Source organism: Ammodytes marinus (genome assembly GCF_949987685.1).
Source record: "Ammodytes marinus genome assembly, chromosome: 5".
NCBI lineage: Eukaryota > Metazoa > Chordata > Actinopteri > Uranoscopiformes > Ammodytidae > Ammodytes > Ammodytes marinus.
In genome coordinates, this window is record NC_137234.1 from 16,263,337 (window position 1) to 16,286,757 (window position 23,421).

General features: G+C 41.3%; 1 protein-coding gene across 1 annotated transcript in view; it reads left to right on the plus strand.

Annotated features, from left to right (window-relative positions):
- slco3a1a (solute carrier organic anion transporter family member 3A1a) overlaps positions 1–21,250 on the plus strand; it is a 37,189-nt gene extending 15,939 nt beyond the window's left edge. Inside the window, exons 3-10 of the mRNA XM_080027347.1 lie at positions 9,902–10,000; positions 10,097–10,369; positions 10,949–11,113; positions 11,355–11,553; positions 13,429–13,585; positions 14,278–14,450; positions 15,820–15,884; positions 19,425–21,250. Of these exons, the coding sequence (XP_079883473.1) occupies positions 9,902–10,000; positions 10,097–10,369; positions 10,949–11,113; positions 11,355–11,553; positions 13,429–13,585; positions 14,278–14,450; positions 15,820–15,884; positions 19,425–19,777 (1,484 nt within the window). The 3' untranslated portion in view covers positions 19,778–21,250. The remainder of the gene's footprint in view (positions 1–9,901; positions 10,001–10,096; positions 10,370–10,948; positions 11,114–11,354; positions 11,554–13,428; positions 13,586–14,277; positions 14,451–15,819; positions 15,885–19,424) is intronic.
- Positions 21,251–23,421: the final 2,171 nt, after the last annotated feature.

Consider the following 23,421-nt stretch of genomic DNA (forward strand, 5'->3'; position numbering starts at 1 on the left):
TATTCATCTGAATATCTTTATTCAATTTTCAACCCTATCATCTGGTGCTTTGGCCCTTTACTTCTCCGTCCAATTTTTCCCCCCTCGAAACACCTCCTGCATCTGTCCTTCCCCAGTGATTCCCTCTCACTTCCCTCTCTGGAGGCAGCACAATGAGTGCTCAATTGTAATTGGTGGCAAACATGGCCATGTTATACGGTCGTCCGTACTTTGTGCGCCTGTTTCTCTCCTGTTCCCGGAAAAGTGGAGGAAGGGAGGGAGAAAGAGAGAGGGGAGGTGACAGGCTGTTGGCATCTCTATCCTGATAATTAGGCCAAGCCACCTGCTGAAGAAGCTGTTACCAGCTGCTATGGAAGAGTCCAAAACCTCTCCATGCTTCTTGTCATCAATAGAGCAGCTGTGGCTCTCCAGCAGAGAGACGTATGTACTCTCTGGTCTTTTTGCCCTCTTCCCCTCCATGCCTTCATCCTACCACCCAACTGCCCAACAATGGAGCCTGTGGGTAGCTCCAGTCTCAGCTCCAAGAAAACATCTGATGCAGGATAACAAACAGATCACTGTAGCGGGGCGCCATGACAAGGCTTTGCTCTGTTACATTAACTCCTACCCACCGTCTCTCTCTCCCTCCTCTGCTGACGCGGTGCTCACAGCGCTGGCAATCTGGCCGAGTTCCACTGAGCTTCCAGCATCACATCAGTGCCCTGTTTGAAAATAAAAGGCCGTTTATGTAACCTTACGGCACAGAAAAGGGCATCATTATTATTGCAACAGTTGCAACAACAGTGTTACTGTTATGGTTGTTGAGCCGGCAGTGTTGAGTCATGGAAACATTGATAATCATAATGTGAAGATCGTTTCGATAGTTAGGAATGCGGATTTCAATCTGTAGAAAAGAAAGAAAAACAAATGGACTCCAGTTTGAGCAAACTAATCGTGCAATTTAGGTTAATAAGGGCTTTCACTGCGTCCAGGAATAGTTGGGAATGTGATGACGAAAGGTTAATTGGACTCAAAGATTAAGTTGCTGCGTGTCAGGTTAAAGGACCCTAATGCTATTGACCTAAGGTAGAAACAGCACCTGATTGCAAACGGACGGAGCACTATTAAGCACATGTTTACAGCAGGCAAACGTGTATTTGACTGGAAAAGAGTAGAGTTTACAGTAGCTTATTCAACAACAAATACATTTTTAATATAAGAGGCAATACAAATACAAAGTTGATGTGATAATTTAACCAGAATAATTTTCCATGTTTTTTTTATAGAATTGGTTTTATCGTGTTCTTCAGGGTGCTTTGTAATTATCTTCTCAGAAGATATTTTGACTTGACACAGTCTGAAAAGTGCTACTAAAAATATTAACAATGGCTATGTTCTATTATATTGGGCTGACAGTGAGCCAGAATACACACCCTGAAACTTGGCAGGACAATGTCAATTTACAATTGTTTAATAGATGTTTTTTTTGTTGTTATAAATTTCCCTCACATCTGATTGTTGACTTTGCCTTTTCTCTGCCCTCTGAACATTTAGCTGTAAGGAAATCCAAACAGGATATGAACACAAATGTCTAGAGTTTGTCCTTCTCCCAAAGTTCAATATGATGGATTCACTCTGTTTTTATGTAACGCAAGAGGGCCGGATGATTTTTTTCTTTTAGATTAAAAAAGCATTTATTTCCATGACAGGACTTCACTGTTCCTTGCTCTGCCGTGTATCTCACTCGATAACATTTTTTTATCTTCATTTTCCCCGTCTTACTTAAGTGATTTTTCTCTGTATAGTCATCCGAAGAGTCATGGGATGTGGCAGCTCAGTTGTCGCATCACCTGAATTATAAAATAGGGATCTTTTGGGCACAGCAGATCTTCAGTCAACATCTTCAGTTGTTTTTTCTTACCTATGGTATAACACTATAATCAAGTCATGTAGACAGCTGGGCCACAAGTGACAGTTATTTGCGTAATCGCATAGACATGAGACATAAGTCCAAGGTGTCGTCTTCAAATTTCTTGTTTTTTCCGACCAACAGTCTAAACCCAAAGTCATAACATAAACATGGAGTAAAGGCAAGCAACACATCACATTTAAAAGGAAAACGGAAAATGTTTTTTAGCATTTTAGCTTGAAAGATTTTGATACCCAGAACAGTTGCTGAATCAATCAACTAATTGATTAACCGACTAATTGTTTCAGCTCTGATATACATATATTTACTTTACTACCTGTGTTTTATGTAGTACTAAAACATATTACAGGGAAAGCATATTGTCTGCCTATTGGAGTTTCTAAATCCCTTAAGGTTCGTAAAATATGCCAGATAGATATTAACAAAATATCATTATAATTTACATTCACACCAATAAAACTTAGATCGACATCTTGCAAAAATGTGCGAGGACTTTTGTGGAGGTAGTTCTATGCCTAACAAGCCCTGTGTAGACAAGCCCTGTGTAGATTCTGCCGCCTGTCTAAACAAAGGTGTGTGTTTTGTGTTAGATAACAGAAGGTGCAGTAAAACTGTACGGACACTGGGGCTCAGTGAAAGTCACCTGATTATCCCGCTACAAAAAAAATAATCTTCTTTCTCTGCAGTCTAGACTCGTATCACATATCTGTTAAAAAAATCTACGAGGTTAGCGAAGCCTTGAACCTCCCATTTCCAGGCGTGATCTCCCCAGGGCTTGGATGGAGCTACAGCTCGGCTTAACGTCAAATGGTGTTGGAGGGGAGGAGAGCCTCTGAAGCCGGTGTGTTGGCCGGCTGCAGCAGTAACCCTGCTGCTCATCCTCAGGGTCAGAAAGCTAATAGTTTTAAACGTGCCCTTAAGCTGCACTTTTTTAAGGACAACCATATGGCATTGGTGAAACTGTTTCAACACTTCTCTGCTCTTCAAAATTGAAGTTAACTGACACTGTTTTTGATATCAGATTTTAGCAGGACGCTTGCAGAGAGGGGGAGGCATGACATTTGAAATGGTTTGACGTAAGCGGAAGTTAAAAGTAGGATGATCCGATGTAACGGCATCCAAATGAGAGTTGAGAGCCTACTTTAAGCTTTGGCATGTTATTCAGGTCATGGCTGGGTAGAGCCAACAGGGTTACTAGAGGTAGAGGGTACAGCTGACCAACAAGCCAGCAAAGTTTGTTTTGCCCCCGCCCCCCACTCATTCATTAAGAGCCGTAATGATAAGTTGATAATCAATCAGTCGATCAACCGAGAAATGATCAGGAAACGTTTTGATAATTGTTTTGGTCGTTTTTCAAGCCACAAAACCAAATGTTACATGTTTCCAGATTTTTTACATGTTTAAGATATTATAGATAGTTATAGGTATTTTATAGGGAAACCAATCTATCTAGAAAGGAAGGAAGTAGAGAGAGAGGTCCCATTAATTTATCTTAATAATCAAAAATTATTTAAACACTAGTTTTACATTATTTTTCAGATATTGTAAAGGCTTCCTGCCTTCAGTGCAAACTGTTTTACTTGACTGATGTTGATACTAAAAGCCACTCAGGTGGGCCAAGACTTCACTTCCCGGGGTGAAAGCTGCTGTCTAATGCTGTTAGTTCTTACTTATGGATCACTGAAGATTTGGTGGCCTTGAATATCCTCTGTACTTCATTTAAAATAGACTGCCCCTTAGAGGCGACTTTTGCACTACTTTTACCTGTTTCTTATCAAGCGGCGGGATGTGTTTACATAACCTACATCTGCAAAAACTGATTTCATACTCTGGCCGTGTCTAATAATCTGGATTTTAGAGTTGATTGAAGAGTGAATTGCATTGCAGCTCAGTAAGGGATTTTATTCCGGTTTAAATTGGCCCATTTCTTGTCAAGAAGTTTGTTTGAGCTGTTGTCCGCAGTCTCACATCTTGGGTGTCAGCCACATATCAGGCAGTCTGTAAGATCAGAGGGTTAGTAGTATTGTCCAAAAATACAGTAGAGAAGGAAGTGGTGCCTCAGAATTTTTTTTTGTTGAGAAATGTAAGATAAGAATTTTGTCAGTTCCCTTTTAGAGGGCCTGAAGACAGATGACTTTGAGATTGGGATCCGATTTGACAGCTTGAAAAAAAAAAGTACAGAAAAGAAATTAAATGGGAAGAGGCAAAACTTTACAGATAAGGAGCGTAGTCTGATTGTAGTAGATGTAGAGGGCAGTCATTTGAGGACCACAGCATATGTCATGATGTCAGATATACTTAGGCCTATATATAAATATATGTCAAGCATCACTAAGCTATATAAAGCTGATAAACCCTCTCATAAACCCTAATTAATTGATTCATAACTGTTTACTGACCAAATGGCTGTAAAACCAAATATATAAGAAGCTGTGATGCTTTTCACACCTGAAAAAACAGCAGCGCGCTGTCTATGCAGTTGATAAAAGGAAGTGCGTAACGTTGCCTGGAAGCAGGCGCACAGTTGTTTGGCGTGATGTGAGGGACTGTTTTCTTTCGCAATTGTCTTTATGTTTTTTGTAACTGTCAGTGTTAGGGATTCAGACATACATCAACAGATCACTGGCCTGCGTTGTTCCCCTGGGTCTCCTCAATCTTAAAGTCTTAACACTTCTACACAGAGGATGTTACGACACGGTCTTTTGTGTGAGGGCTCTTTAAATGGTTCTGTGACAGTACTGTTCTCGTTAAACTTTATAGTCAGTTTAAATGTAACCTTGGAAATATTGTGTCTGCTTTATGCCAAGCCTCTTTGTATTTCTGCTCTCAATTGACCTCCTGACACAAAGTCATGTTTAGATCAGAGACGCTGGCTGTTGGGTTTATCTGTTTCGATCATTTAGCTCACCCTCAGTTTCACTCCAGCCCCACTGTGAAAGTGGCACAAGCTGCTCTTTGCCCCCCACCCCCCTCTCTATCGCGCTGTCCCTCCACTCTTATATAGCCCATGGGGATTACTGAACCAACTTGAGCAGGATTAAATGGAAGAGGAGAAGGAATTCCCTTTGTACAGAGAGAGCAGGAAGTAAACTGAGCACGGTGCAGGCGTACTGCGTCTGACACTTCAATTACCACAAGCTTTTCATGTTTAACCTCACGCCGTGTCGCTTTATAATCTCAACCGCTTGGATTAAAGATGGGCAAAAGAAACTCAACTTTTGCAACCAGGAGTTTATAAATGCTCATTAGCTTTGTGGAGGACCTTGGAACTGTGTCATAAAAATCACTGGGTTCCACAGGGTCAGGAGGGATTTATATGGAGTGCAGTCTGTCACAGTTATAGAATGGAATAGAATAGAGCTTTAATTGCCACAAACATTTGAACATTTTTTTTTTCGGTACATGGTGGTAGGACCCTGCTTCAGATCACATAATTTCACAGATATATAACAACACATAAATAAAGTGCATCCAGTATACCATATCTCACCCCCGGAACAAAAACAACAAAAAAGTCCATAGACATAACACATGCAGAACCACCACATCAAGACTAGAAAGTGCCTTAATATTGTTCGTTAATGGAAGGAATTCTCTTACTGATCTTATTGCTGTGGGGAAGAATGCATTGTGTGGCAAGTGACCTAAAACGCCTCTCAGAAGGGAGAGACTGAAAAGGGTAGTTTGCCTGATATCAATGTTTTTGCCTGTTTTAAAAGGCGTAGCAGATAAATGGTTTTGATTGAGGGTCAGGGGATGATCTTCCAGTACTTGGAGACAATGAACTGTAACCTCCTTAATGAGTGACTGTCAGTTTTCCCATACCAGACTGTGATTTAAGAGTTGATGATGCTTTCGATGATCTGTGTGGAAACTGACCAGGAACTCTGAACTTTTTAATCATTGCTTGTATTACGGATTCCTCTTTTGCATAGTGTTTTGGCGGAATGCTGACTGAGTTCTACAAGATGGAGGAGCTTGTATGTGGTCACTTACCTGCAGAAATGCTATCCAAGTGTGAAGACAAATAGTATGACATAGAGGACTTTGACCACAGGTGCTACATGTGAAATTCTGACTCTGACCTACAGTTTGCACAGGCTAAACAATAACCCTGTGTGTTTAAAAAAAAAAAAAATTATTGGGCATTTGTATATTCCATACTTATTTTAAATCAATTTCCTCAGTGCATAGGATATGGGATGCATCTGTGGGTTAATTAATATCCGGATATGGCAAGTAGCTTTCTCAGCCTTTTTTCAACCTGTCTCTAAACAAATTAGAGGGAGACAAAAACGCTAGAGTGGAGCTTTGTTATTGAATTACGTCTGACATGCTCCCATGACAGTGTAATTCACAGGATACTAAAAGGCTCGGGCGAACTACAACATGAACAAATTAGTTTGTTTTGTACTTATCTCGTAAAAAGGACCGCTGGAAGGCAAAATGGATTTAGAGGCAGGTTTGGAGAAGTAGTGTTTTACAAAGATTACCCGTGGATGTGGTCGTGTGTTGTCCTTCATGGAGATTTAATGTGCTTAACGTCAGGTTTTCCTTATCTTTTATTCTTTTTTTCTTCAGCTTAATCCTGTTGGGACAAACATGAAATATGTGCTTTTACAGCTGGTACAGACACTTCGTCTTTGCCCTGAAAGCAAGGTTGGTTATTTTGAACTAGAAATTGAAGAATGGATAACTGCAGCACTGAGTTTGTAATAGCTCAGTATGTCAGCGTGTGCCCAGGGGAATCCTTTACATGAGCTCTAATTTATGGTTGCGTGCCATTTATCTCATCTGCCCTGCTGCTGGAAAAACAGTTTGACATTTTTGGGAAAATATCCTTATTCACTCTTTTGCCAGTTGTTAGATGAGGAGAGTGATGCCACTTTTATGTCTGCTTGTAAAGTACAGAGCTGTAGTCAAGAGTTTGCTTAGCTTACGTTCAGGATCGGAAGTAGGGCAGACAGCTAGCTTACCTCAAAGACAAAAAATAGGACAAACAGCTAGCAAACAACTATTATTGGCTTAAGATGGAGTTAGCGTTGCAAGTTGCAACTGTTGTCATGGTGAGGATGCCAGGCAACCGACAGAGAAGCGCTGTGGGTACAGATTGTAGTATCGTTAGATGTGACATTCAGTTTTTTTGTACGGGAAAAATAGGCTAGCTAGATATAAAGTGTAATGACTATGGATGTTTTTACCTTAGAAAACAATCCGGTTAGCTGACTGTTTCCTCCTTTTCCCAGTCTTTACGTCTAGTTATGATAACAAGTGCTACTAGCTGTAGCTTTACTGTATGTTTACCACATATCGGTAAGTTGTATGGTAAATATACAAACTAGTATATTAATTAGGTCTATATTAATGTATATCGACCTTTTCGACTAAGCAATTATGACGCAAATAAGAAGCCACAGCCATCAGCAAATTAAATTGGACACATGTAATCGGAAATACAGGTAGCCTGTCTTTATATAAAAACAAAGTCTTTGCCGGTCGTGGTCACCCCTGCTACCAGTTTTTGTGCTAAGGCTTTAGGCTTATAACCTCATGTCTCTTACTGCATACTTAATGGACTGACATGAGAATGGTGGTGATTTCCTCACCTCTCCTCGCCTCACTTCTCAGCAAGATAAACACATTTCCAAAAATGTTGGCCTATTCCTTTAAGGCAAAGTGGAAAATTGAAAATGTACGGTATGTACAGTATATTCAAAGATTTAACAATCAGCTCAAGTTTTTCTCTTAGCCGCCTCACGTTGAGTAGATTAGGCTTTGATAGGTGGAGAGAAAAACTTGAGAAAATGTGGACCTGATACTTTGTTTATATTTTGACAACAACATCCAGTTCAGATTCTACAAGATTAATCCCACTGTATGAGAGACTCAACTTGATGCATGTTTCTCCTCCGCTGGCCTTGACATGAAAAATAAAATTCTGAAATCTGTTATTGATTTCTTTCATGTGAACATTATCAGCAACTTCAACACTGCGTTCCCCCTTGTTTCTTGTGCAGAAGCAGCAGATTTGCTAAGGAGGCATAGTCCCTGACAGATAACGGATCTTTTCCGCACGCGAGACTCTCACTGCGGCACAATGTTATCATCAAGGAGGCAGCATTTCTTGAAGCGGCCAGGGGTAGGCACCGATCGGGCTAGCTGAGCCGTCTTTTCCTGCAAGGTGATTTCACTAACTGAATTTCCACTTTGCGGTTTCCTGTGGTGAAGGCAATTGTGATGTTGTTGCCCTGAGAAGACAACACTCAGTTTCTAAGGAAACACTCGAAACCGAGAGAGTGCACAGGCCTCGTTTGCAACACCGCAGGCAGATTTGCTAGTCACATAGCGACTGCAGCTGTCCCTCAAGAAACACAGCACAGTTTCACTGGTATCACAAACACTACCACAACTGCTCTTTCCTGTGTGTCTGTTAGTGGGTGTGATCCCTCTGTCTGTGCCTTCTAGAGGTGTTGTTGTTTTTGAACTTATTTGTTTCAAAGTTTGATTTCAGATGTGCCAGTCTGGCATCCAGACTTGTCAGAAGAGGAAATTAGCCCTCGCTTTGCCTTCTCTTCTTGTTACAAAACCTCACTGTTCGCATAAGGAAGAGGGGAAAAAAAGAAAAAGAAAAAATGCTCTGGCGCCACAAGGACACACATCTGTATCTGTGTTTATTTCTGTGCTGGTTTGACTTTCAGCCGCAAAGATGAAACGGACAGAAAATATAAACAGCATGTTCTCATCACATGAAAGCCCCGTCTTTTTTCTTTTGTTTTGCTCCTCGTCCCGCCTAAGTGAGCCCGTTGTTACCATTTCACAGGTAGCGAGCCGCGCCCAACCAAGCCGTGAGCCTTTTCCTCTCTGCCAAGGCTAAATGATGCTGTGAATGAGAGGCAACACTCATGTGAACGTGTCGACTCCCTTCCTATGTGGGTGGTCAAGGCAGGAAGCAGGCAGACCGTGCACTCATTCTTGGCATCTAACAGAGATACATACACACATAAGAGCTTAGTCACAGTTTCCACGGTTATTCATTAGAGGCGGCTGCTCCTGGCATTGGAGCAGCATCTCACTGGAAACGCTGTGCTGATGGCAGTGAAGAGCTGTGTGTGTGTGTGTGTGTGTGTGTGTGTGTGTGTGTGTGTGTGTGTGTGTGTGTGTGTGTGTGTGTGTCTGTGTGTGTGTGTGTGTGTGTGTGTGTGTGTGTGTGTGTGTGTGTGTGTGTGTGTGTGTGTGTGTGTGTGTGTGTGTGTGTGTGTGTGTGTGTGTGTGTGTGTGTGTGTGTGTGTGTGTGTGTGTGTGTGTGTGTGTGTGTGTGTGGTGTTTTCAATGGTCAAAATGTTTACCCTGTTTGCTGTCTTGCTTCACACTGCACATAGGGGAAGAGTTGTTCCCTAAAAGAACTTGGTAGAAGAAGAGAACTGAAGCAACAATGACTCATCATGTCATCATATCATGAAGTTTTGCTGCTTTTCTGTGTTTTATATTGTTTTAATTGAATATTTGTATTATTCATATATGACTAATATTTATCAGGTTTGGATTGTTCATTGGACAAAGCAAGACATTCAAATATGTCAATTGTGGTTGGAAATCTTTCAGATAGTTCAATTGCATTCAACATTTCACATGGCATCCTTGCACTTTCGCTGTGCTTTTACTGTCTCATAAAAAACACAATCAAACAACAAATAAAACGAATATTAAACATCACAAATTGTCAGCAATATACAAAGAAATTGATGTAACTTGAAATCTCCTGTCATAGTGAAGTTGATTGCACATGGAAAACAGGATCCCTCATTTTACTTTTTTGTTTTAAGCCTCATATAACTGTACTATACAGAACATCACATGCTTGTGTTGACCCAAAGTGGCCTATATACTGTATATTGATGGCAAAACTATGTATTTGCCACCGTAAACATATTTCTGAAAGTCAGGTGAATGAAATGAGACTAAACATTAAAGTTGTTATTTGTGTCTTTGCAGGAATCCTCTTCTCTACGCTGGTGTTTGGTCCGGCCTGCGGCTTCATCCTCGGCTCCGTCTGCACTAAGTACTATGTGGACGCTATCTTCATCGACACAGGTGAGTGTGATGTACAGTATTTCTCCAGCTATAAATGATTTGAATATGTTTCTGTGTGGCGTGCTGTGTATTGACCTCAGTTGTGCCTCTCCACAGCGAGGCTAAACATCACACCAGAAGACCCGCGGTGGATCGGAGCTTGGTGGGCCGGCTTCCTGCTGTGCGGTGCCTTACTCTTTTTCTCAGCTCTCTTCATGTTTGGCTTCCCTCAGTCACTGCCGAGTAAGGAGAGAGAGGAGGCCGCAGACAGTGAGCAGGTTATGCTCCCTCCCTCTCTCAACTCGGAGTACGAGGCTCCAAAGTCCAGCAATGGGGCTGTACGCAGCCACGAGCCTGCCAACAGCCCCACCTGCTGTCAACAACTCAGGGGTGAGTGTGCAAGATCCAGTGAGGCACTGCAGCTTTGTCATGCAAGACAAACATGCATATCTATTGATGAAAAAACATTTAATAAATTTATTGTCCATGTTTCTGTATAGTTAAATGTTTAATGTGACAGTATTAGTTTTATACTATTATTGGTCTAAAATGGTAACAACTGAAAATGGTTAGACTCGACCACAGTAAAGGTACTATCAGCAAAATCCACATAAAGAATTAAAAGTAAAGTAGTACTATCATTATTAAAAAGGGTAATATTATTGGCCACAGCATTAATCTGTGGGCAGCATTTTGCTGTTGAAATAAATGTTAATTTACATATGCCACATCATGAATTTAAATACTAGTAATTAATTCATTATTCTGCACAGAAGTAGAAAAAAACTGCAACCTTTTGGAAGAGAATTGGGAAAATTTGTTTATTCTTGTTCACATTCAAAATGAATCATGAGTTCAGTGCAGGTGCCAATAAAGACATAAAGGCAACAAGAGGACCTTGTCTGTCCTGCTCACTTTCATGTCTCAGATATTAACGGTCAATCTCCCTTTATGTTTCTTCATGGCCAGTGATCCCCAAGGTGACCAAGCACCTCCTGTCCAACCCAGTGTTCACCTGCATCATCCTGGCAGCCTGTATGGAGATCGGCGTCGTGGCCGGCTTTGCAGCCTTTCTGGGGAAATACCTCGAGCAGCAGTTCAACCTCACCACCACCTCAGCAAACCAGCTGTTAGGTCTATATTCACAGCAAAAACACACGCACATTGTACCCTCACACTCACTCACTCACTCACTCACTCACTCACTCACTCACTCACTCACTCACTCACTCACTCACTCACTCACTCACTCACTCACTCACTCACTCACTCACTCACTCACTCACTCACTCACACACTCACACATGTACACACACACACGTACACACGTTTCTAACCTCAGTATAATAAACAGGCACTGCTTTGTTTTGTATAGGCATGACAGCCATTCCATGTGCGTGCCTGGGGATCTTCATGGGCGGCCTGCTGGTGAAGAAGCTCAACCTGTCAGCGATGGGAGCCATCCGCATGGCCATGCTGGTCAACCTCATCTCCACCGCCTGCTACGTCTCCTTCCTGTTCCTGGGCTGTGACACTGGGGCTGTCGCAGGAGTGACGGTCCCTTACCCCAACAGGTGAGGGGAGAAACCTGAATGTGTGGTAGCCATTTCTATTCCTTGCCAATCGAGATTTGTAATGATTATGTTTTCTGAGTTTTCCCTCAAATGTTTTTCTGTTTTCTTTTCATTTACTGGATTCTTTTATGTATTCAGGTAGACTCAGTGATTCTGGAAAAACACATGGCGAATCACTTCTCACGATCTGCGACCTGTCTGTACTAGTGTTTTTGCACTGTAAAAAGCTAGGCTCTATAAACCATAGTGTAAACAAAGGGGCCCGACATTGCTAAAGACATGCCCGTTATTACAGTAACACTGGGGTTTTTTTCAGCGCACACACAGTACATACAAGTAGCAGATCGTGAGGAGATATTCACTGATTTTGACAAAAAGTCATTTTGACACCAAGCATTCTCCAGAATCGCTGACTCCATCTTTAAGTTGTTTAAATAAAACAAGGATACACTCTGATTTAACTGGTGAGAACTTGAGGAGTCAACAAATAGACATTTTAAGGCATTTACAAGCTCAAAAACTTAGGAACCACTGGGTTAGAGCTGTACTACTTTGTTATATAGGTATATGTTTAAATAGATAGTGTTCACCCTGGGCTGCTGCCATGAAGGGAGTGCAACATTTTCATGCTGTCTTAAAGTTATATGTTTTCAAATAGTTTAAACTTCCTGGATGAGTGATTGTATTACAGGCTCTATTCATCCATTATCCAGTTTCAGTTAAGAGTTGTAACTTGTAACAGCTAACCAATCAGATGCAACTTCAGCCGAAAAGCAACAACAGTACATTGAGTGAGTGGGTTTTAATACCCTAGAGATAGTGAAAGAAATGCACTGTAAAGGCGTGTGTCCTATCATAAACACCCACTTATCCAAATAGATAAACGGAGCAATTTAACAGCAGTGAAAAGTAATGCTGCTGCCAAGGTTAGAGGACTTTATTGGAGTTGAACAGCTAAGGGTATTTTAACATGTAAATAAAAATTCTTATCACTGCCGGTATCATGGAGTCTATAAACGATTTCAGAAAGTGACCTTGTGTACCTCTGCACACGCTGAATATGAATTAAACAGACTTTCCCTGAATCAGTCTCCAGTGCTTTATAAAGGAGCTTTAGAGCAACATTACTGTCCAGCGCAACATGAACCGAAAATTGCTGGCCACTTTGTTTGAATTGCTGTTTTTCTGAGTGTTACTCCTTTGTCACTGTCTGTTGTTTCTTGGAAAAATATGAACATATTTTGCTAAAACAAACTTCTCAAATGTATTAAATGTTGCCTAACACGTGACAAGTAGTTGTACATTTACTGTCAGCTTCCAGTGCTTGATAGTTCATCCAGTGCTTGATTTTTGTGTTGTAACTATAGCTGTAAAAATGAATGATTCATTGATTTGTCTATTGTCCATTATCTGTAGATCATCCAACAACAATGCTCAACACACATCAGCTTCACAGTATCAAACAGCGTAGGCCTGAGCTTTAGTATGGAAGGAGAATAAAAAGTAAAGTCAGGAACAATTCATTGAATCTAAACAGTAAATATCTTGTGTGTCAGAGGCCCCCCAGGCCGGTGTACCCCCTGACCACCACTGACTGTGGTGATTTATCATCAGCTTATACAGTATAGATCCATAGAGCTGTTGTCCTTTTTTCATGACACTGAGCCAGATGTACAATACTGACTTCAGGCTTTTCCAATTTTGGTGCCTGAATCGATGGCAAGCTTTAATGGAGTTGTTAGAAGAGAACCAGAGACTCGTAGTATCACATGCTAACTCTCTGGCCCGAGTTTGCTTCTTCCATTCTCTCTGTGCCTCCATACAGACATACTTGGCACTAACAGCGGGAGATGATGCTTGTTTTTCTCTGTGTAGGACTCTGCGTGTGGGCGAGAAACCAGAAGCTCAGTGCATCAGTACCTGCAACTGCTTCACCTCCTCCATCAGCCCCGTGTGCGGCTCCAACGGTGTCACCTACCTGTCGGCCTGCTTTGCCGGCTGCACACGCACAGGAGCCACAGAGTCCTCTCAGGTCTTTATCCCCTAAGATTGTTTTTTGGGTGATACGATTAAAGGTGCACTATACAGTTTCAGAGGAGGGGGATTTGTTTACATTTGGAGAGCCTGCCGTTAGTTTCCCCCAAAAAATTCTCTACATGTAATTCGTAGTATTGAATAATTGTATCAACATAAATCAAAACTAAATTATAGTTTGGCACCTGGAACCAAATTTAAGACTAGAATATGTTTTTGTTTTTTTTACGGTGGGCCCTCCTTCTGTAAACAACGCCAGTGAAACAGTTACGTTTAAGGTCGCTAATTTTTTACTTCTTTTTTACTTTTAACTTCTCTGACACACCCAAGGTTACATAGTGCACTTTTAACTTTTGTTTTTGAAGTTCAAAGTGAAAAAATCTTGAAAGTCAAAGTAGTTCACAGTTCAACACATCCTGGCCAAACAGGTTTTTACTGTGGATGTGTCTCGAGATCAGATACCGACTGCAGATTAAAGTCCTCTATATTCTATACAAACACATTGTAGTTAAAGTGAATATGTACAAAGTAAGCACAGAACACTCACACTTTGTGTGTGTAGAAATAGTGTGGCGGATCAGTCATTATATTTTTTCCCCCGTCAATTGATTTCACTCTGATTTGATTCACCTTGTGTAATGTTCAGACATTTATTGGAGGAACCCTCGTCCCTTTTTTTTCTCCATACAGAACCTGACGGGATGCGCTTGTGTCTCAGCCGACAATGAATTTGCCACAGCTGTTCCAGGGAAATGTCCGACGCCGGGCTGCCAGGAGAATTTCCTCATCTTCCTGTGTGTGATCTGCGCCTGCAGCCTGATCGGCGCCATGGCCCAGACTCCTTCTGTTATCATTCTAATCAGGCATGTTTGTGGATATAAAAAAAATGTATGAAGGTGTGTAGGCAGCTGTGGCGAAGTGGGTAAGGCGGTCGTCCACTGGGTAGCTGGATCGGTGGTTCGTTCCCCCGCCTCACCGCCACATGTGTAGAAGTGTCCCTGGGCAAAACACTGAACCCTAAATGGCTCCCGATAGTTTGCTTGCGCCCTTGTAGCTGCTGCTATCGGTTTATGAATGTGTGGGTGAATGTGTACAAAACGATATAAAGGGCTTTGGGGTCTTTGAAAAAACAAGAAAACACGCTATATAATGGCGGTTTTCCACCGCATGGTATCAGCTCGACTCGTCTCGACTCGACTCGCATTTTTGGCTTTTCCACCGCAATTTCATGGTACCTGGTACCACGTAGCGGCTGCTTTTTTGGTATCGCCTCGCTCTAGGTTCCAAGCGAGCTGAGCCGATGCTAAAAGGTGACGTCGGCAGACGGCCGGCCACTGATTGGCCAGAGACTATTGTCTGGCCAATCAGTGGCCAGAGACTACCGGCTTCATTCTGTTGTTTATTCTCCCCAACTCTCCGGGACTTTTGAGTGTATTTACGCCGCGTGCAGCCTTCTCTGGCTCTCTTTCATTTGATTTGCATCACAGATCTGAATTTATTTTCCATATATTCGCTAAGCTCACCCAGTGTTGGTTGTTGGGGAAGTTACTTATCATACGAGAGGAGACATGTAGGGCAGCTAGCAGCTAGGCTAATAGTAGCCAGCTGGGACAGACATGATAGCGAGCGATTACATTACAAGCCTCGGACTGAACTGATTACCTCAATAAAATATTCAGGCTGAGACACGGCTTGCATTTGAAAACACGTATCCTGAAACAAGCACTAAACAGTCAACTTTATCATGCCCGTGTTTACGTGCATAGGGATGTACGTGACGCATCCCTACAGCTGACTGTGTGGCAGAGTCACACATCGGGACAACAACCATCCCTTTTAATGGCCCGTAGCAATATTCTTCTACTTCTTTTAGCAAACGGATACAAGGGGGATATTTCTTAAACATTTTTCATCCGTGTTTTTGGCGGTTGGTTCAATTAATAGTGCAACAACTGCTCGCAATTTCTGCTCTGCTACTTTGCTCCGGAGTAGGCTTTCAGCCCCTTACGACGACCCCGCCCACGTTCAGCAGGTACTATTTGCGGTGGAAAACGACCCGTGCTGCTACCAAACCAAGTTGAGTCGAGTCGAGTCGAGCTACATTTGCGGTGGAAAAGCGCCATAAGTGGAGTACGTTTACAATTTAGTATTTTGTGAAGAGTATTTGAATGGATCTGTTTTGGCAATGAATCCTCAAATCAAAGTCATTTATTCTCTCTGTTTCTCCTGAAGGACTGTGAGCCCTGAGCTGAAATCATACGCACTTGGAGTTTTGTTTCTTTTGCTGCGACTCCTCGGTAAGAGCTATTCACATTTATTTTTCTGCTACAGCATTCAAATGTGTGTGGGGGTTTACCAGAGCTCAGTGGGATACGCTGTGACACACACAATTGATGCAATCGACCTCAGATGCTTTGTTGTCATTTATTTACACATAGAGAACAAACAAATTGGATCGACCCTACAGCATAACATTGCATATCATCAGACAGAATGGAAATTATATTCAATATTCATCTTGGGAAAAAAATGCGAGACATGAAATATCATCAATAATATATTTTTGATCTTAACATATACTGTGTGTATATTAGTGGTGGGCCGTTATCGGCGTTAACGTGCTGCGTTAACGCAAAACTCTTATCGGCGATAAAAAAAATATCGCCGTTAATCTCTTATTCCACCTCCTGTTCGGCTCAGGGGAGATGGTTCCCTCCAGGGCCGATGGCTGTTCGCCGTCAGGGTGAACCCCCTTCCGTGTGTTCTCTGGTCGGGTAATAATAGCCGGGGGCCGTTGTTGACACTTGAGGAGCCTTTATTGCAGGAGCGAAGCTTCTCTCACACACCCGCCGCTCTCTCTCTCCATCACTTGCCCACGACACACACCACCTGGCTGCAGGATCGCTAATGTAACACTCAGCGCCAAACCCCCTTCACAAATCTGTCTATTCAATGTTTACTTATGAATGTATCCATGTACGTAACTCTGACATGTACATAACTTAATTTATTGTTAATAATATGGTCTGTTTATAAATTCGGCATATGATTAAAGCATCTAAACGCCCGTAATCATGTTAAACGTTTACTGTTTTTAAGTTATTAATGCCACTCGCTCCCGCAGATACACAGCAGAGGGAGGTCTTATATTCAGCCATTGCTAAAGGGAGTGCTGTATTATGGAACGGCCGCTGTGGTACGAAATTCCAGTCTCAACAATGTTTCCTACACGAAATTATAACTCTAGCGTCTACAGCCCGTTGTTTTCATGTAGTGTAACTTGTGTAATGTGTTACATTATTCAGCTGTTGCCGTGATGTCGGCTAACGCTGATGCTAATGATAACTAGCTCTCCGTCGCACAATAGACTGTAGGTTGGTGTTGCAGCCAGCTGTTAGGTGAAGCGCTGTCCCACAGGTAAAAGCCATGGACCTATAAAGCCTGTCCAATATTCACTCTAGTCCAGCTTCTTGAAAAGTTTATAAGGACTTTATTTTTTATGTAAAAATTATATTTAATGTTTCACTTGAAGCACAAAAGTAATGGCTTTATTTTCTGTTATAGCCTATAGCCTACCCAACAAATTAGTTTTTTCGTTTTTTTTAAGCACAAAAAACAGTGCAATGTTGTGATTTTTAGCCTTATATCTGATTAAATTGTTAGAATATTATTTGTTTGCAATAATTAGACACTCGTTCTGATGACGAAATGAAAGCCACCTGGCTTGAGAAACACGTTCTCAAAGACTTACTTTGAGTCATTATTTAGGGAGCACACACATATTATGAATGAATTCAAATGAGCCATTTTAATCTAGATTAATCTAGATTAATTCCAAAATTAATCTAGATTAATCTAGATTAAAAAAATTAATCTATGCCCACCTCTAGTGTATATATATATATACAGTATCTCACAAAAGTGAGTACACCCCTAACATTTCTTCAAATATTTCATTATATCTTTCCATGCGACAACACTGAATAAATGACACTTTGATACAATGTCAAGTAGTCAGTGTACAGCTTGTATAACAGTGTAAATTTACTGTCCCCTCAAAATAACTCGACACACAGCCATTAATGTCTAAACTGCTGGCAACACAAGTGAGTACACCCCTAAGAAAAAATGTCCAAATTGGGCCCAAAGTGTCAATATTTTGTATTGCCATCATTATTTTCTAGCACTGCCTTAACCCTCTTGGGCATGTAGTTCACTAGAGCTTCACAGGTTGCAACTGGAACCCTCTTCTACCCATTCATGACGACATCAAGGAGCTGGTGGATATTAGAGTCCTTGCGCTCCTCCATCTCCCGTTTTAGGATGCCCCAAAGATGCTCAATAGGGTTTAAGACTGGAGACATGCTTGGCCAGTCCATAACCTTTACCCTCAGCTTCTTTAGCAAGCCAGTGGTCGTTCGGAGGGGTGTTTGGGGTCGTTATCATGTTGCAGTACTGCCCTGCGGCCCAGTTTATGAAGGGAGGGGATCATGCTCTGCTTCAGTATGTCACAGTACATGTTAGAATTCAATGAACTGTAGATCCCCAGTGCTGGCAGCACTCATGCAGCTCCAGACCATGACACTCCAACCACCATGCTTGACTCTAAGCAAGACACACTTGTCTTTGTACTCCTCACCTGGTTGCCGCTCCACACTCTTAACACCATCTGAACCAAATAAATGTATTTTGGTCTCATCAGACCACAGGACATGGTTGCAGTAATCCATGTCCGTAGTCTGTTTGTCTTCAGCAAACTTTTTGTGGGGTTTCTTGTGCATCATCTGTAGAATAGGCTTCCTTCTGGTATGACAGCCATGCAGACCAGTATGATGCAGAGTGCGGCGTATGGTCTGAGCACTGACAGCTTGACCCCCCACCCCTTCAAGCCCTTCAGCAATGCTGGCAGCACTAATACGTCTATTTTCCAAAGCCAACCTCTGTGTACGACACTGACCATGTGCACTCAACCTTCGTAAACTGGGCCGCAGGGTGGTATTGCAACATGATAACGACCCCAAACACACCTCCAAGACGACCAGTGGCTTGCTAAAAAAGCTGAGGGTAAAGGTTATGGCCTGGCCAAGCATGTCTCCAGACCTAAACCCTATTGAGCATCTTTGGGGCATCCTCAAACGGAAGGTGGAGGAGCGCAAGGTCTTTAATATCCACCAGCTCTGTGACGCTGTCATAAATGGGTGGAAGAGGGTTCCAGTTGCAACCTGTGAAGCTCTAGTGAACTCCATGCCCAAGAGGGTTAAGGCAGTGCTGGAAAATAATGGTGGCCACACAAAATATTTACACTTTGGGCCCAATTTGTAAATTTTTTCTAAGGGGTGTACTCACTTTTGTTGCCAGCAGTTTAGACATTAATGGCTGTGTGTCGAGTTATTTTGAGGGGACAGTAAATTTACACTGTTATACAAGCTGTACACTGACTACTTTACATTGTATCAAAGTGTCATTTATTCAGTGTTGTCCCATGGAAAGATATAAAGAAATATTTGAAGAAATGTGAGGGGTGTACTCACTTTTGTGAGATACTGTATATATATATATATATATATATATTGTGGTGATTCTGCTGTAATTGAGTAATGTTTGGACATGAAATATTTCTGTATATTGATGTTTAATCCAACATGTAAATTACTCAACTTCTTCATTTTGGATTTGGAACAGACCCTACTGTCAATTTCAATTGTGTCATGTGATAATTGAAAGAAAGAAAAATGATTTGGTATTGAGCCAGGAGGATACGCATAAAGAAGTGTTTCTAATTTTTGCGGAATCAGAAAGTGTTTGAATGCTGAGCCAAGTTTATCTGTTTTTCACAGGTTTCATCCCCCCTCCACTGATCTTTGGTGCTGGCATCGACTCTACCTGCCTTTTCTGGAGCTCAGATTGCGGCGATAAGGGCGCATGTCTCCTGTACGACAACGTAGCTTACAGGCACCTGTACGTGAGCCTCGCCATTATCCTCAAGGGTGTGGCCTTCCTCCTCTACGCCACCACGTGGTATTGCTTACGTAGGGACTACCAGAAGTACATCAAAAGTCAAGAGGGCTACCTGTCGCCAACGGAGTTTTACCCGTCTCTCACGGACGGCCCCAAAAAAGTGGACAGGACAAAGTTCATATATAACCTAGAGGACCAAGAGGTTTGTGAGAATATGGAGTCAGTTTTATAGTATGTTACACAAAAGGACAATTGTGGACATTCGCATTCTATCAGAGGAATATTTTAGTATTTTATTCTTCTTTTCTTGAAAGAATAAAAAAAAATTTGATAAAGGCAATCTATTTAAGGGCACGTTCAGGTCACAGGAGACGTTGCTTTTCCACTGCGCTCCACACGTTCTGTAAACTTTTTCGAAAAGGGTCCATTGTAGCCGTTTACGTATCAGCGAGGTGTCCATTGTTGAAATTCCTGTGTTGACTTGATGGTAGACAACAACTAAAGTACTGCCTGGCTCAGTCCAACTTTTTTAGTAGTGAGTGGACATGATGCTACTACAACTATAGTTGCCATATTGTTTTAGGTCATTTCAGGGTTCCATTGATCTGCGTGAGAAAAATTACAGTTTCCTTTCAGTCGTTGCACTGTGTGTCGCAGTCTGTCACGCTTTCAGAAAATGGGATCTTTACGGCAAAAAGTAAAAGTTTGAATGGTTCTTCAGTTATTCATATTTTTAAAAGTTGCCAAGTGTTTACAAAACTAATACTGTAGTTCATCGGCCAATGGGTTTTATTTCACCGCAGGAAGGTTTCTTTTAAAAAGAGAACAGAGACAGCAGTTGATTATAGTGGCCTATTAGATGCGTCAGGTCTAATAACTTTAAACAAGGTAGCGTTTTCATGTCGTTCTCTCGCTGGATCACAAGCACTGTATTTGATACTGTTTAGACTAGACTGTGAGGTCTTGTCTTTTTGGTGCAAATGTGCAATTCATAATATCTGATACATTCGTGTTTATCACTAGTTTTCTGTGTCAGACCGCTGGTTTGTTTTTTACTATAGCAGTTTGTTTCATTTCCATGTTTTTACATCTGCAGAGTTTATTCAGCCTAATATGTCTTAATAAGGGATTATTCAAATGAGAATGTTAATTATATTTACCTTTTGGCTTTTGCACCTATTGGAAGAGCGAAGAAGAAGATCAATATTATTTCTATGTGTTTGGACATTTGAGTAAACAGAGATGACGAGTAATATATTTGTTAAATTAGGCCCAGAAGTTTTATTGCTAGACTGTGTTTTGAAAGGACAGTATAAAAATATCTATAAACTAATGTTCTGAGATGTGTGTGTCTGATGTCACAGTGGATTTGGGACAATTCGTAGCGATGAAAGTAGTACGTTGCATTGTTGAGGAGGAGAGAAAAATAAAAAAATAAATGGAATCTGTGTCTTGAAAGTAGGCCTGTAATATCTGGGATAAAAGTTACAGAAGTGGTACAAGAGGCAGTGTGTGCAAGGTCGAACACACGTAGTTTCCTGGACACGTGTTTGAAGAACTCTTTAAACGCGCGGCTCAGCACACACAACCTGTTTCTCTACTGCTTTCTCCGCAGTTACAGTTTTGGCATTGTCCCGTTTCTTACACTTTTTGTATGGCAACATATCATTTATTTTACTCTGGGAATAAATAATTTTTCAGAAAAGAGTGTTTTTGCATTTAGTCAGTTAAGAGAAATTGTTTGGTTTTCATTAAAAAAGTCACAAAAAGGCAAAGATTTTATCTAATAACGACACATAGACCTGCAGCAGAAATGCAAAATAAATTGAACTAAAAAGGAAAAAGAAAACTGCAATAAATTTGAAAGAAAATACTCATACAATTAAAGGATTAAAAACACAAAAAATTGTGGGCCTTCCCACTGACAACTGACAAGCTCATGTCATCTGTTTAAATGTTTTTGGGCCCCCTGCATAATCAAAATATACTCTTTAACCTCTAAGGTGTGGAAGCGCCATAAAGCAATAAGCTTTACATTTTCGTCTGTCAGCGTCTATCTGTTGCTCATTATATATTCTCAGTGTTGCACTCAGAGCCAGCTCATGAGGATGTGAAGTATTGAGCCGAGAAATTAATGGAACACACAGGCACAAAGAGCTCTCCTGTTCTGATCCGCACAGCAGATTTAAAAGCTTGGAGTTCTAGCATTTGGTCACCATTCAAAACACAGCTGTTTGAGAATTTGAGAAGCTGTAATAATAATAATTATAATTGATAGGATTTATATAGCGCTCTTTTGGAGGTCACTCAAAGACATAATGTTAAACAAAATTATTGAAATTGAACTCAATGACAAGCTATTTATGTCTTTAATTCTTGACACCGTCACCTGTCACCAAAGTGTTTTGGACCATTCATACTCCACCAAATGACAGGGCAACATCAGCATATTGATAAGGGAACATTTGCACCCTGTATATACCAACAGGAAATATACAAAGCTGCAGCACAAAAGCAAATATGTCAAATGTTTAAGATTGATGACTCTTTCTGACCAAAGAAAGAGTGGATTGAAAACAAAGTCCTCTTTTATTTTCAGACTCGACGTTACCTGATTGGAACATAATCATAAAACATTGTGATTTATTGTGGTTAATCAATCATAATTTTTGGAGCATCTGTTCAGTGTTCTTGAAATACTCTCGAGACCATGTTAACAACACATCAACCGCTGCATTGACATGTTCTGATGGTTTCTGACTGTAACATTTAGGTCATTTAAGCGATTTTTGCTCAATTTAAAGATACAGCAGGAGATGAAAGATGAAATTTTCTTCGCAGCCTACAATCACACTCCCAAAGGATTTCGGAAGGTCATCCCTCCATGTTTTAAAAAAAGAAAACTGTCACAGCTGTTTGCTACCAATTAGAGGCTGACCTGAGTCTCTCAAAGCAGCAGAGAATCGAGAGATTGTTTTGGTGCGTGTGGGCATGATGCTTTTACACTGTACACCTTTTATCTGTTGTGAATTTGAAGGATGATCAGAGGGAGCGTGTGCATTAAATACATTTAATAAATCAAAATAATGACTGAGCCAAAATGGTTTTTCGGTGTGTGTGTGTGTGTGTGTGTGTGTGTGTGTGTGTGTGTGTGTGTGTGTGTGTGTGTGTGTGTGTGTGTGTGTGTGTGCAAAACACTCCCCAAAAGGGGCCTAGGCATTCATCAAGGCGCAGGTACTTGTCAGCTCTTCAAACATGACAAAATGCAACAAAAACCAGTCTGCTGGACGGGGAATGAATAATCACACATTGTTGATTCTACTGCTAAGAAAAAACCTGTACATAAAGAAGATTGGTTTCAAATCAATTTGCGATCACTGAAGGCTTACCTCATGTAGATGCTCCAACATGTGTTATTGTAATAACTCAGAATTCCTCATGGGGGCAACAGAAGTTACGCACTAAAGCTTTAATGGTTGGCTTGTGTACTGAAGCAGCCCCTCATGATATCATATAATTTCTAAGCTCCTGTGAAAGAACACATAACATGCTTTGAAAAGTATGTGTGTCTCAGGTGGCTGTAAAGTCTAATAATAGCCAGACGACAGACGAAAAAGCACTCATGTCTGACATTCGCAACATCATCAGCAGCATCTGCCTCGCTGAACAACATTTTCTGATACACACACCTCTAACTCCAAATGCCCGTCACAGAGACACACAAAAAGTAACCAGGAGTCTGTGGGAGAGTGTAGTCTTTGAAGTGCCCATACACAGAAAAAAAAAACACCAACCTTGATAATAAAAGCTGCTGCGAGCGAGTTTTCTCTTTCAATCAAGAGGCCTCAATTAGCCTAATGGCTGCTCCAGCAACAA